The sequence below is a fragment of the Xiphophorus maculatus genome, chromosome 2, assembly GCF_002775205.1.
Source record: "Xiphophorus maculatus strain JP 163 A chromosome 2, X_maculatus-5.0-male, whole genome shotgun sequence".
Lineage (NCBI taxonomy): Eukaryota > Metazoa > Chordata > Actinopteri > Cyprinodontiformes > Poeciliidae > Xiphophorus > Xiphophorus maculatus.
Window position 1 is genome coordinate 12,839,191 of NC_036444.1, and position 15,437 is coordinate 12,854,627.

Genomic DNA, 15,437 nt, shown 5'->3' on the forward strand with positions numbered 1-15,437 from the left:
CCTAATCTAATCTGTCGTGTCACTGTTATCCATGTTCTAGGTAAGGCCTTGAAATGTCTAATTCAAAGTGCAGTTCACTGGAAGATAAAGCCTCTCTTTGTTACCTTTCATATATTGGGAAGTTGTGCATTGCACGCTTTCTTTGTGTAACAAACAGTGGAACTATGTTATTAAGGTAGGAAACAGAAAAATATTGAATGAAATCCAAATATTGGGATAACTACAAAAAGCAATACACTTTACAGGTATGTTTAAAGATGATATATTGCGATTGCCATATACATATAGTTAATTGTTACATCTGGTTGTCAGAGATTTCCATATATTCATCGTGGGCTTGAATGCCACACATGTTGTTTTTTTTCCAGAGTGGACCGATAACAGTGGATAATTTCAATACATTTTAAAAAAGAAATTGGGTGCCCTATTCAATTTCTTTTTAAAGCCCACGAAAGACTAAAAGTATAGATAACAGATTATTCATCTCTTCTATTTGGTCAAAAGTCATTTGTCAAACGAGACCGCAATCTATTTTGTAGTTGTCAAGCGAGTTCTGGTGTACTTCTGGATCATCATCATTTGACTTGTCTACTTAAAGGTATTGTAAAGCTCATTTAAATCTGTTGGTTTTCTGGCACTGACCAGGCTTTAAAGCATAGATAAAGCAAATTAAGTTCAGGTCAGGGTTTTCCAAAAGCATTTTTTAACTGTCTTTACCTCTTCAAACGCCACTTTTGATGTGTGTTTGGGGTCATTAACATCCAGTTAGGTTTGATTTTAAACCTACTGATGTTGGGAAATAATAAAATTGGTACATATTATTTCTGAATGTGCTTTTGTGTATCATTGAAACTCAGCTCACTGTTTCACCTTACTGTCTTTATATTGCCATTTTCTATTTAATCCAATTTGGTCACATTATTAAGGGATAAAAAAAACAAACCCTCTCCAGAACTAATTGGAGGTCTAGACCTGGTCTGTTGCCTGTGGCCCTCTGGGTTGATGTGAACAAAACGGACAAAGAGGGTTTGTATTCATTATGTTGTGAGAGTTTAGTATTTTTTTGTGTGTGTGTGTCTGATGACCTCAGGTCTGTACCAAACCCTTCTGGAACTGAGATGGGGGCAGACTGATCCAAACCTGCTCTCTGATCTTTTTTTTTGTTCAGGCACAGGAAGCTGTGTTAGGGATCTTCTTGATGCACTTAAATTCAAATCCTCAGGATTTGTGACATTTTCTCAGTAATTATCATGCAACTGCATATGTCATGATGGGAAATAAGAGATAAACATGCTGATTTAATTGTTTTCTGTAAGTTCATTCAGATGCTTTACAAATTAACCAATCTTTAGATGAGATTGTGTTAGGCATTCATGTTGTATTTCAAATTAATAAACATCATTTTACTTGAATTAAAAACAGTTTATGTTAGCATGTTGATCATTAGTGGTATTAAATTACCCCTTAACCATATTTCACATCATGTGTATTGATGTGAACTATCAATACACATGTTAACGTTTGTTAATGTTTTCTGAAAAAGCCTCATTAGTCTGCCTGCTAGCAGGGTTTTTTTTTTTTTTTTTTTTTTACAAAAAAACTGCAATTAGAGCTTCACTGCTCTTTTCATGTCAAATGACCAGGCAGTGTGATAGTTGCCAGGCACCTGAGTGGAGGTGAAAACCAATTACTGGTGGAGGTGTAGTGTGTCACACCAGCATGCCTCCCTTCTTTGTCTATCTCACCCTCGCTTCCTATTCGGATCATTGGCAATGTAAATGGATTTATAAAACCAAGCCCTTTCCAGTCAGAAACAAATACACCTGTGTAAACACTTTGACTTGTATTCAGGTTCATACGCACCTTCGAAATATAAAATGTATTAGCAGAGCTTACAGGTCAAGGAAAGTCACTAGAGAGAGACCAGATTTTTTTAAAATAATTACCATGATTAACATTTTAAAGTGTGAATTTGGATAATATTTTTAATGAGGCCCTCACAAGGGTTGTCCACAGAAATGCCCAAGTACCAAAGTGGATAAAGACGGATATAAAAAGTAAAGCAAATATATGACTGATGATGCATTAACCGCAGTGTGTCAATGTTCTTAACAGCCACACCTCAAGGGGTAGGAAAAATCTCTTCATACAAATTTGGCCTCGTCTTTTAGCTGTCACCATGGTGACATGTCTTCATTGTCACAGCTTCTTGAAATAAGAGGAGACGAAAGTGAAGGTAAATGAAAAGAGAAAACGGTGCTAAGGCTGCAGGCAGGATTAGATGCTGACAATGATTAACAGGGATGGAATGAAATGGAAATCTATATGACGCAGATGGATCCAGGAGAAATGAAAGAAGGGCGAGATGTTTGTCCAAGCCTGTCACCATAGTTATCAACATATCCTTTTTTTATTCATTCACCAGTAATTTGAGACAAACTCAGTGAACACTAAAAATTCAGAAATACCAAAAAGCTGAAATATGTTTGAGGATACTGTCTTTTTGTGATGTTGCTGCTGTATTAAAGTTACAGTGGATATAAAACGTTTGTACATCACAGTTTAAAAGAATTAGAAACGACAAGTAGATACATCATTTAATAGCTTGACATGAGTTATAGTGCATCATGAAAGTATTCACAGCGCTTCACTTTTTCCCACATTTTCCTGTGTTACTGCCTTATTTCCGATTGTATTAAATTAATCTCTTTTCTCAAAATTCTACACACAAAGTGTAAAACGACTAGACGAAAAAAGAAAATCCTTAATATACTGTATAAGGCACATGGCGCCCCATCTGGAGTCCGGAGATCATTAGAAACATCATGTTTGGAGGTACATGGCATCACCATGCCAATACCGTTTCTATAATGAAGCATGGTGGTGGAAGCATCATGCTATGGGGATGTTTTGGAGAAGCAGGAACTGGCAGACTAGTCAGGATAGAAGGAAAGATGAATGTAAAGACTGTCCCAACTGTGAAGATATTTTTGGAATAGCCAACACAGAGGTCTGAACTAAAAAACCTCAAAATCTGATCATTTTGAGAACTTTCACAAGATAGAATGGGCAAATGTAGCCAGTTCAAGATGTCACATTCTAAAGCAGCTACCACAAAGACAAAATGCTGAAATCATAAAATGACATATTAGCTTATGGGTATACCTATACAGCCAGGTTACAGGAACATATGTTTTACTAGACTTGCTTCAAAGATTTGTATGCGTTTTTGCAGCTACACAAGATATATGTAACACAAAAGACAGATAAGATTTTGAAGTTTCCCACTCAAACATTTAAGGCATTTGAACTTCTTTTTTTTAGGTTCCCAGTAAGAGCATGTGTCTGTCTTAGAGAAAGCGAGTCCGATCTGGGCTCTCTTGTTTTAGTAACAAGTAAATCAATAATTTCCCACAGAGTAAAGTCAGAGCACACCAGTCAGCGTCATGTGCGTGCCCACAGCATGGTTTAAGCTCCCTTTCTAAAGTCCGGGCACCTTCAGGAAAAAAAAAAAGAACATTTCTTTTTCCTGCTGACGCTCCCTGGACGCAGACTTTAATGCCTAGGAGAGAGAAAGGGAGCGAGGCAGACGGAGGAAGTCATGCTGCACAGCTGAGAGGAGGTCTGTGTTAGAGCCGCGGCCGCTCGGGTTGAGTGTGCACGGATGCAAAGTCATCTCTTCTCTTACAATGAATGCCTTAATATGGACGGCTGGTTAGTCATCTGAAAAGACCTGGAATCCCCCCAGTCAACCCGTTTTTCCCTCCCTGCGATATGAGCGGGTTGCAGCCAGAAAACGCTGGAGTTGGTGGAATCGGGGAAACCGCCGAGGAAAAGTACGGAGCTCTCGCCTTCGACACGGCTCTCAGCACTTTGGTGGTAGTGGCCCTGTACGTGGTGGTGAAAGTCAGCCTCGACGGCTTCAGGCAATGGCGTGCACGGATCTCGGTGCTCGTCGTGGGCTCGGGTCCCGTAGGGCTGACGGCGGCGCTGGTCGCTGTCCGCTCCGGGAAGGTGCTGAAGCTGACCGTGCTGGACGAGAGGTACCGGACCGCGCTGCTCTGCCGGCCCCAGCAGATCGCCCTGGATCCTCGCAGTGTGAAGTTTCTACTGGGACTCGGAGTGGACTTTGATAACATGGAGGGCTGCTGGCACAATGAGCACTTCTTCACTAGAATAGGCGTGTTTCAGGAGTATCTGCTGAGCATCCTGGAGCAGAAGAAGCAGAAGGTGGAGATCAAAGTGCAGCTGGGAACTAAGGTTGCTTTTTTAAATTTATTTTTTTTAAGTTAGACTCAAGCATACGCAAAAACAATGTGATTTAAGTAAATTAATATTGAGAAAAAATATAAACTCCACTGTAAAATGAATTTGAGTGATTTAAATATTAGAAATAAAGTTATAATCACCATCAAAAAGCATATTAGTTCGCTTTCACTAAAAGTTACATTATTTAAACATGGTTTGTATTTGTCCAAATTTTAATTAAAGTTTAGGATTCAGAATTATTCTCATAACCATTGAGAATAACCATGGTTCCAGCAGGGAATGGTAGGGCTGCTACTGGGTGTTTAGGTGTAAATGTATCACTTGAGAAAATTTAAGTCATAAAACTTGTAGCCAAAAAGAGGGGTTGTCTAAAGCATTAATTTTAATTTGTATCTTTAGCCTGTTTACCGACACTACAAAATGCTACAGTCAGATTTCCAAGTATAAATACTTAATTTCAGTGAAGATGTATAATAAATAAGAAACTGATTTGTTTTATGTTTTAATAATACAGAGACATATCAGATTAACAATAAAATTAGAACTTATGTAAATTAATTAACTTCATTTTGAAAACTGATTGGAATTTGACCAATTGTGCCTCAAGCTGTGGAACATGTATAAATAATACACATATATATTGACTAAAATGTAAAGAAAAAAAATTAAACAAATGGCTACATAAGCTTCATTGCCTAAATTCAGTTTTCTTTCCCATCCTTGTGTCAGTTTAAGTTAAAACTCACCAATATAGTCCTCCTGGAAATATACACCAAGTCAATTGTGGTTTACTTTGTCAGTAACAAAACTTAAGTGATTCTCCCTCCATAAGGGCTCTCAGTGGAAACAGCATCCTCAGGCTCTTGATCCAGGCAGAACAAAGCTGATATCGACTTAAATCCCTCTACAACTCTGACATGTTTTCTTCTCCAAAAACTTCTTTTTAGTTGCTTGTACGTAAGTTGTCATGGTAAACGTTGTCTTCCGATTGATCAGTTTCTCAAATTCACACCGGACAAACCAGGCCCTGAGCAAATCTCTTTCTTGCACTCCACTGTAATCCTAAACTGGAAGAATCCACTCAGCTGAAATCACGTTATATAAACTGACCTAAAAACAACCCTTTTGAACATTTAGTAGGTCAGTGAAAAGCAAATGACAGAATTAGCTTAAACAAGTCTCCACCCCGACACTTTACGGCATCAAACAAGTGGATTTCGAATGTAATCCTATTTTGATTCCAAAGGATTTATTTTCCAACAGAAGATTATTTTCTCGTGCATCCAAATCAAATTGCTCAGTGTGTTCTGGCTGCTGAAATTACGGCATTTTTCAGCTCTGCTTCAGCTTTCAATACAGTATAATGATGAAATAACAAGACACTTACAGCTGCAGCTCAGGTAGCCACCTGAGATAAAAACTGTTAGAGAAGCTGTAATTGCTCAGAGACAGCAGCAATTATTACGGGTGCAGCGACTATTTTTGGCCTGCCTTAAAATAACCTTCACATGTTACAATTGTTAAAACAGTATTTAGACCCCTACATTTTTCACAAGAAAGCTTACAACAACTTTAGAGTATTTTTATGGGGATTTTATGTGATGGACAAGCAAAAAGCAAAGCTTAATTGCAAAGTGGAAAGAAAGGGATTAATGATTTTCAGTTATTTACAAATACAAAGCAAAATAATGTGGCATTTATTTCTAATCATCCCTTTTTACTCTAATATATTTCAAGTTATCTAAATAGTTGCATGTGTGTGATTCACACAGTAATTTCAGTATAAAGTCCAATGCTCTGTGAAGGTCTTAAATGTTTGTTAGAGAAACGGAAAAAAAACAGCATCATGAAAACGAAAGAACACACCGGCTACCATGTTCTGGAACATTATACCACGTTCTGAACATTTCATAAAGTGTAATTAAGACAATAAATGTTCTAAGAAATGGCACAACTGGAGCAGCTGTCGGGAAAAGCAGGAGGTTGGAAGAATTGACAGGACAGCTATGAAATTGGGCCTTTATGAAATGGTGGTAAGAACAAAGTGATTGTTAAAAACCCAGATGTCTCATTGAAAATTTGTCACAAGTTGTGTAAAATATGTGGACAAAAAAGGGTCTGGCCAGGTGAGACTAAAACAGAAAAGAATATGGTACGTGTAAACCTCTGTGCTTCCTGGAGAACTATTTCTGCACATCATTCTGAATACGTCATCCCCTCCATCCTCATGTGATGTACCTCAAAAGACTGAAATTTCTGGTTGCAACCTTACACAATGTGAAAAGGTCAATCAATCTTCCATTTTGCATGTTTCCAGTACACCTTATTTTAACTTGACATTTACTATTGGTCTTATTTTATCACCCTTTTTAACTTTGAATGTGTCCCAAAAAAAAAGAGTAATCATGCTGAATCTTAGTTTTCTCTCTGGCTTTGGCCTGTAGATTTTCCTTTTTATTTCAGCGTTTGCTCTCATCCCTTTCTTGTGACTCAGTGACCTTTGAAAGATGGAGGACAAGGTCAGCAGGGCTTTCGGTCACAGCAATCTGCGGCTTCTTTCAGAGCTACTGCCAACCCGGCCATTTCGTCTTGATTAGACAAGACAGTGGGCTTGATGACAGATACTTTTACCCTCCCAGCAAATGCTTCAAAGGTCTGAGAATATGTTGGGGGCGGGGGTCTTTTAAATTACCTGTTCAATGTGGTCTAAACAGATTAGACATAGATCTCTTTGGATGTACGCTATTAAAGTCCCTCCACAACCTTTTTATTCTCTCTCCCAGCCTGGCTGGCTGTCCTCCAACTTCATTTGGCTGCCTCTTTTTCCTCCTTAACACAGCAAAGAAGCTGGTGAGAGGTTGCAAACATTCACCAGAGAAAATAAATAAATCTCTCAGTTCAAAGGATGTTCTGTTTTTAGGACAAGCTCAACCAATATGTCTCATATAAATAGCTTTCACTGATATATTAAATTAAAATCCACTTGCTTCCTCCTGCAGATGAACAGATAGCACAACAAGCGAAGTCATATCCGTTAGACAAGCTAAGGGGGAGGAAATGTAAACAAACCACCAGACACAGTATAAATATCGCCTATAATGCATAGAAAAGGAAAATACATTTTCCTTAAGTAAAATATTGATTTATGTGTGTAATTTTAACATGCTGCATTTTATTTAACTATGATTTTTCAGTGTCATCTAATTGTTTGTTCCCATAAATGGGTGATATTATCTAGCATCTTGGAATTAGTAGTTTTTTTTCTATCATCTAATTGGTTTGTGTCTGGAAAAACATTCACTTTCCTCTTACAATGCTGTGAAAACATTGTTTACAAAATCCTTGTTTTTGCGTTTTTTTCTTGCTACACTACAATGTTATATATATATATATATATATATATATATATATATATATATATATATATATATATATATATATATATATATATATATATATATATATATATATATATATATACAGTATATATACTGTATATATACTGTATATATAACATATATAAACAATTCCATTACTACATTAATGTAAACTGAGTGAATGTAAAAGACAATTTAATTAATTGTAATTTAATAAATTGTTTTTAAAAAGAGCCCAGTTTGGACTCTTTGTATATCATATTTGTATATGTATATGTATCATATATTTGTATATCATCATGGACATATTCTGTGTTTTAGTTTACGGAAGAATACCTGCAGCGGATTCCGCACAATGACTGGCCTCGAGTCATCGTGGTGGCTGACGGATCGTGCGGAGACTCCTGCTCTGTTTTAGGAATCAGCTCTGACTACATTGTGGAGTCCTGCCACGCCTACGGAGCTAATGCCACCATAGAAAGATCAGACCAGAGACAGGTCAGCAGCCACACTCTGGGTTTTGTTTTTCATAGACATCCATCAGTCTGTCCACCCGCTGATTTCAGCTTTTCCAATATCAAGTGGTGGACTGAACTGACCTGTTGTGGAAACAGGGGATCAATGGTGCTAAATAAATCCTCTAGATATGTCAGTGCTTACAAATTGTATAAATGTTCAAACCCAACAACAGTAAAGCATAGGAAACTGTGAAAACATAGGGATTATCTTTGAAATAAAAGTGATGAAAAACACGACGTAAGCAGGAAATTGCCTAATTCCCTCCTCCCCACACAATGTTAATGGAAACAGTTAAATTCTCATAAAATCTTCACACTGAGAAAGAAAATTGTATGCGTGCATTTTACCACATGTACTATGAACCAATAAATATTATGTTCTTGTTTTTGTCAATAATAAACCCTGCTACAAAGAAGGCAGCTTTATTTGCCTTCCTCATGTTAATGATCTGACCAAACAATGTAACTGGAAACTGTGGCACGCATCGGTGCTAATCTGAAATACATCTAGAGATTGACATTTTAGCCCATTTCTTTTTGCAAAATACCTCCAGCTTAGTCATATTAGATTGAGAGCTTCTGTGAACATCAATTTTTGTATCTTATCGATTCTCAATTGGATTTAGATCCAGATAAGAATCCAATTGAGAAAAACATTCTAAAGCAGGATCTGAACCAGCAGTGTGCAAACTGTTCTGTCTCATGAGCCAAAAAAATAAATCACAAAACTAAAATCACAAAAAAAGAAAAGCATCTAGTTTGAAAATTTTTTTTTCGGTCAGTTTGGAAAAAATAGAGAAAAACTTTAGTCCATTGCCAGTAATGACAAGAATTGGGTGACTTGCTCTTAAAAAAAAACACAACCTGTAAAAGCGCACACAGGGTCAGTGAGGCCCCACTGGACCACGCACAAAGTAAAAAATGTGGGATCTAAATGACCCTGTCTCTTAAGACTTGGGCAAGTTATAGATATGGAGCAAGTAATGTGGAAGTATTGTGACGGTAATCCGACAACCAAACATTATGTATATTAAAGTGGAAGAAAAAGAATAACAATTAGGAGTTCAACAAGAGTTTAACCGTCTGAATCATCAGATGACTGATGTCAATGAAAGCTAATTGTTCAAATTATATTTCAGTTAATGATAGATCATCCACAGTGACAACAGAAGAGTAGGATTATTTTCATTGTGGAAATAAACAGGTTCAGGTCAAACGCTCCAGGCTAAAATGTGACTAACACGCAAACACAAGCAAGTGTCTCTTGTTGTTTTTATGTAACCATAACCATTCATATCACGTCCGCCTTACTGGCTGTGTGGCTGCCTTTTATTGGCTGTTCTCTCTGGCTGCTTCCTGTAGTGATTGAATTGTCCTCCCAGGATATGACCTGGTCCTCCTTACTGTCCATTCCCCCATAGCCACCCAGTTCCCATTCCCCTTCCTCTCTATCTCCAGTGGCTGCTCTAAAAGCTGCTTTATGCCTCTCTGCTGTTTATGTCACTGAAAAGAAAATTTATCAATTTTCTCTTGAGGGAAAATGAGAAGCTACAAGCTACAAGGTTGAACTGCTGAATAAAAAGTGAGCTATTTTTAATCTCTTCTGAAGAGACAGCAGGCCTGCAGACAGAGGTGATGATTTTCAAATGCGTTTGTTTTGCTCGGACTGCAGTTTATGGGCTTGAATTGATATGAATAAGATGAATCAATTACCTGTTTTACTACGTGTAGGTGCCCACACCTGAGATACGTGCACACAGTCTCTATTTTGACCTGTCTGCTTATGGAGTGGAGGCTCTCCGAGAGCACAAAAACCCGACAGCCAAGTCTGGCTTCCACCTGAAGATCTATGGCACCTTCAGAAACCGCTACATGGCCCTCGCCTGTCCCACTTCTGACACCAAAATGGTTCGCTACCTCAGACAGACTGCAAACTCCTTGGTAAGACTTCTGTTTCTGTATGCTGTTGTGAAGACATAGTATGGCATTTAAGATTCATTCTCAGCTTTTTTTTTGAAAAAATGTACTTTGATTCACTTGTTTTGATTGAGTCTCGGTATTCTGTTTACATGGGTTACTAATGTGTATTCATCTAGCAAAAAGAGCCGCATATAGTTGAATAAGTAGAGAAGAATGTTCTTAGTTGGTACACCTACATTACTGTGGGGATTTTTTTTTTTTAAAGCCACTTGATTGTCCAGTCAAGGTCCTTTGATCATGCATAGCCTGCAGCTGCGTCACACAGAGCAGTGGTAGTTCACTCAGGTACATAGCAAGACCGACCATGGAGCTCTTGTTGCTATGTGGGTGGCCATTCAAATGCACTGTTACTTGGTAACAGTTGGCTTCATAAGTATGGGTCGAAGAAGAGCAGAGTTGAACAGAGAAAATAGAGAGAAGAGAGACTTGTCATTCAAAACCCACAGATGCTGTGAAGCTGATTCAAAGGCACAGTCACCAGACGCATTTATTTTTCTTTAATAAAAATGAAGAGGGTGACTAACGGTCAGATCAGCTGCACACTAATAACTGCGCATCAGCAAGTGTTAGAAGCTATGACAGGGCAAAAGGTCTGTCTGTTTGGTGATCTGGAGCAAGAAGAAAACAGCAGTCATCTTCGAGAAGAAATGATTTAACTCCTTCAGCTGAGTAATAGCTGGATGCATGTTTACACAATATACTGAACCTACCATTTAACATTGAAGTAATCAGAGTTTGGTAAGAAAATGCCCAAGTATGGGATATTTGTCTTCCAAAGTTAGTGATGCAACAAGGATATCTCTGATTTTTTTTTGTCTTCTTTTGTAATTTTAAGGTCTCTCAGTATATGTGTACCTAAAATGACTACACAAACATAATAAAAATAAATAAATCTAAAACAGTATTTTTTAACTTTTAAGATGCTGTCTTGTGAACATTTTTTAGGAATGCATTTTTTTATTCATTGCTAAATGAATTCACAATTTAGCAATTTTGACTTTTGGGACTTCCAAGAGGAAGCTTCCAAACGTATTTTTGTATATTGTTAATTCAAATGTTCCCTGGCATTTTTTGTGTGTGTTTTGCAGATTTATTGAAATGTATTAATAGAACATAAGGACAATGCACACATTAATGAACAAATTCACAGCAATTATAAATACTTTAGATCATCTCCTAAGGGTAATTTCAATTATTGCAAATTTAAATTCAAATGTTGCATTATTTTTACCTTTTTGTCAGGGATCACATTTGAATAGAGTTTTCAGCTCAAAGTAATCTCCAAATATATCAATATAAAAGACGGATTAGTGGACCACTAATCACAACTATTTTTAAGTTTTCAAAGATTAACATATTTATTACTGCCTTTGTTTTATTGGTCAGATCATGAAGAACATTTTCCATGAATCCTTCAATGCCTACAAGACAGACATTGAACCTCGTCTCAACGATGTGACGCTTCACCACATGCAGTGCAGCCGCCGACTCTTTGAGATACAGTTGTCACACAGACGGATCAGTGCCGCCTACATAGAAGGAGAAAACGTTGCCGTCATTGTGGAAGGCGAAGCGGCACGCGTCCTCAACTTCGACACAGGTACAAAGCCAAGATATTAATGTGAACTATTTTGCTTCAATTCATCCTCTCTAGAGCGGATGTTTTTTATTTTCCATTCATACTTTCATGTCTTTTTGTTTTACAAAAATATCTATTTATCCACAGATAAACTATAAATAAATAAAATATTTTCCAAGTATAATTATCACATATTTATCGTTTATAGATGCATCTCCGTCATTAAGATTATGTTTTTTAATCTTGATAATTTAAAAGTACTTTTATTTGTATGCCTCTTTACAGATGTTGTGTTTGAATTGTACATCTCCATCACTTCTGCTCTTAATAAATAACAAAAGAGAGAAGAAAAGACAAGTTAAATAATAGTCTGAACATAACAGTGACAGAATTAGACAAGAAAGGAAATGAACTGAAACTGAATAAATGATTAATGAAAATTGAAGGCTAAATTGGTTGTTTTAGAACAAATGCATTTTTTGAAATTCAGATATATGGTTTATTTTATGAGTTTTACTTTTTTTAAAAATGTTACATTTTGCTTGGCCATGACAGATGTTTTATTTTTCAGCCCATTACAAATACATTTATGTTTGACAATTGGAGATTTGCTTCTCCACATTGTGTAAAATTTAAGTATTTCTCTGAGAAAAGCATCACTTCTTTACCCAAATATGTGTTGAGATAAATCAGCTGTCTTAATGTCTGCAATTTATATTTTCAAATTTCTCTGATTCATCCTCCAGGGTTTGGGGTTAATCTGGGAATGCGAGGCCTTGAGTCAGTGGGGACCTTCATTTATCGGACAGCCACTGCTGTGGACCAGAATGATATTTTAGAGGCCCTGTCAGCTAAGATGAAGTACTCCAAACAGGTGGCAGAGACCTTCAAGCAGACAGGTCTGACTGAGTCAATGTATGAATGAGGAGGCAGAAGATCCTGCTGTGTAATAAGTGCCACCCAGTGGACAGAAGTGGATCAGAACGTGAAGACGAGGCCTGAAGCCTGCACAGTGTTAATGATTTCATTTCAGACTGAGCTTAAAGAGACTGATCAGAAAAATAATTGAAAAAATTGGTAACCTTTTTCTGATTTACAGGCAACATATGAAGTTGATGAAAATGAGAAATGCTAAAATTATATTCAGGAAACCAAGGACAATCATAAAGCTGCAACAAAATATTTTCTGTGGTCTGTATAGAAAAGATGTTCTGCTCTAAAATAGTTGGAATTAACTGAAGCTACACCACTGTGGATTATTTTCCTCTATTTTCCCTCCTTTAATTAGACAATCCATTGACTTGATTTCCAGTTAATTGACAGTTGTGCACAAGAGCTGCTGGAGAATAACAGACTGTGTTGAAGCATCTTCAGCACAGAGTGAGAAATGTTAGGGCTATAATTAACAATGATTTAAAAAACAAAAAACATATGCTAGATCAGATGATGTAAGGCAGCAGCTGTTCCACTCGGGGTTTTCATTGCCTCCTTTGTATCTGTGTTTTTGGCTGCTGATAAGGCGACATAATGGTTTTACTCATTTCACACGATGTCTTTTTTTTACTTGTACATATTTTATATGGACAGAGACAATGTGGCCATATTGTGATTTCTTTTGTGCATATTTTCATCCAGATGATGTGAAATGTCTCAATGATGATGATGTAGTAGAAGTGCCAATAAAACTGATGATGAACTCAGTGGATTAAGTGCTACATCTATTTATCTTTTTTATCCTTAAAATAGAAATCAGATGGGTCCAGTAGGAATCCATGTACGTGTAATTATGATGCATGACGTGAAAAAGTGATTCATAATGCATATTCATTCAACTTTTACCTAAAGATGCTCTAGAATACAAGGGCACTCTGAAAAACATATTACAATTTATTGTAAAGCATGGACGTTTTTAGAATAGACATAAAAATAAAAACAAGAATAACTATGAAAAACATTTCCAGAACTGTTTCAGTTATATATCCATACTCACCATTTTTATGTTTTCTTGAGCTTCCCTTATTTCTTGTTTGCTATGATTGGACTGTGGCTCAATGGGTTCTGTTCCAGTTTCATCCTGTCACAAGTTGATGTTCCCCGGGGAAACACACTTAACTTCTACTGATGTGTGTGTGTGTGTGAATGTAAAAGTGGCTGAGGTGTAAACTGCTTTAAATTGTCAGCTTGACCAGAAAGGTCTTATATAAAACATCTGTAATATCTGCAAATGAAATATTAAAATACAAATGCATGTGTTTTATCTTGCACAATACATCCTCGCCTACCTGTACTTAAATTAAAAATGAACAGGAAGTACTTTCTATGTTTATTTTATGAAAAGAAGCAGAACAAAAAAAAAACCTTGCTCTTCTAAGTGCAGTCCTACAGGAAATTTACAAATGAGCATGAACAAAAATGTTTGGTATTTATGGATAAGGTAGGTTTAAAGGCTTCTGCGGCAGGTGGATTCTTTTAAAATTCAACAGATTAAGATTTAATACTATATGAAAAATTTAAACTTAAGGATAAACAGTGATTAAGAAATTTACATTTATAGCTAAATTGTAAAATAAAACAAAATTTGGTTAATTTATGTCCTTTTACGTTAATGATACAGATTAAATTATTGTTCCATCTTCCATCAAGTTCATGTTTTTCTGTTTGAACATGATCTTTCTTTGTTCTACTCTCTAATATGTTTAGAACATTAAAGCTTTACACAGATGATAAAAGTATTAAGTTGTAATTATTTAAAGTTCCTGTACTTTAATTTATTGAACAGAAGGAGTCTGTTTTTCTTTCCTTGGCAAAAATGTTTACCTAAAGAAGAAGATGATGTAATTTTGGTTTGGGGGAATAATGATGACAACATGGTTTAATAACAAAAGGGAATCTGCATTACCAACACACTCGTGTCTGTAGGTGATTGCAAACCCACAAACTGGTGGAAAAATTGTAATCTAAACCATTATTTGGTTATTAATGTGATAACAATAATTTTAAATAGAAATTCTTCAAAATTTTGCAAGATTGTAATCTAGTAACTTAATCTGTTGCTTCAGCATTCAGTCCTGAAACAATTATTTCTGTTAGATTGGAAAGCTGGAAAATGTAAGAGATTTAAAGAATGCTATAAATTTCTTCTTTACAGATGATTTGTGCTGATCACAATGGCACCATACAAATACAACAAATCACTATTAATTAGTAACATTAAAAGTTATCTCTGTCAAATTTTGGCTTTTAAAAACCATTTTACACCATTTTAAACCTGGAACTTGGTGCAGAAAAAGAGAACCGCTTTTCATGTTTGTATAATTGCAGGAGGGTTTTTCATTTGTTACTTTCTAGAATAATATAAAGCATGTTTGGGTTAAAGTTGATATTGCATAAAATAAGCATTATTCATTTTAATTTTGTTCGGTCATTGTATACTGATGTATACCCAATTATATTTTAAAGCCACTATGTAAATATTAGAGGTTTAAATACTGAAACCTGCTGAGATCCATTATAACTCTGTGGCAATGTATTTAACCCACAAACCCAACAGACAACTTCAGATCTTCTCCTCAGATCTGTTTCCTCTGACTAATTAAAAACATTCCTCCTCTGGCTTGGCCTACTCAAGGTCAATAGTCTGGACCTCTGAACTTGCCCTCGCTGTAGTGTGAGGCCCTTCATTAGATTAAACACAATAATGAGAAAATCTTTTAT

General features: G+C 36.3%; 1 protein-coding gene across 1 annotated transcript; it reads left to right on the top strand.

Moving 5' to 3' along the window:
- Positions 1–2,417: 2,417 nt before the first annotated feature.
- On the top strand, positions 2,418–13,947 carry LOC111610341. The gene is made up of 5 exons (XM_023344095.1): positions 2,418–4,260; positions 7,968–8,144; positions 9,896–10,105; positions 11,531–11,744; positions 12,470–13,947. The coding sequence occupies exons 1-5, from the start codon at positions 3,775–3,777 to the stop codon at positions 12,646–12,648; spliced, it is 1,266 nt and encodes a 421-aa protein (XP_023199863.1). The 5' UTR covers positions 2,418–3,774; the 3' UTR covers positions 12,649–13,947.
- The last annotated feature ends 1,490 nt before the right edge of the window (positions 13,948–15,437 follow it).

Bases quoted from the DNA above. Each gene is read 5' to 3' on its own strand.
- LOC111610341 (XM_023344095.1), top strand. From the start codon at position 3,775: ATGAGCGGGTTGCAGCCAGAAAACGCTGGAGTTGGTGGAATCGGGGAA. The intron at 10,106-11,530 runs GTAAGACTTCTG...TTTATTGGTCAG, and splicing joins GACAGACTGCAAACTCCTTG to ATCATGAAGAACATTTTCCA. The intron at 11,745-12,469 runs GTACAAAGCCAA...TTCATCCTCCAG, and splicing joins CGTCCTCAACTTCGACACAG to GGTTTGGGGTTAATCTGGGA.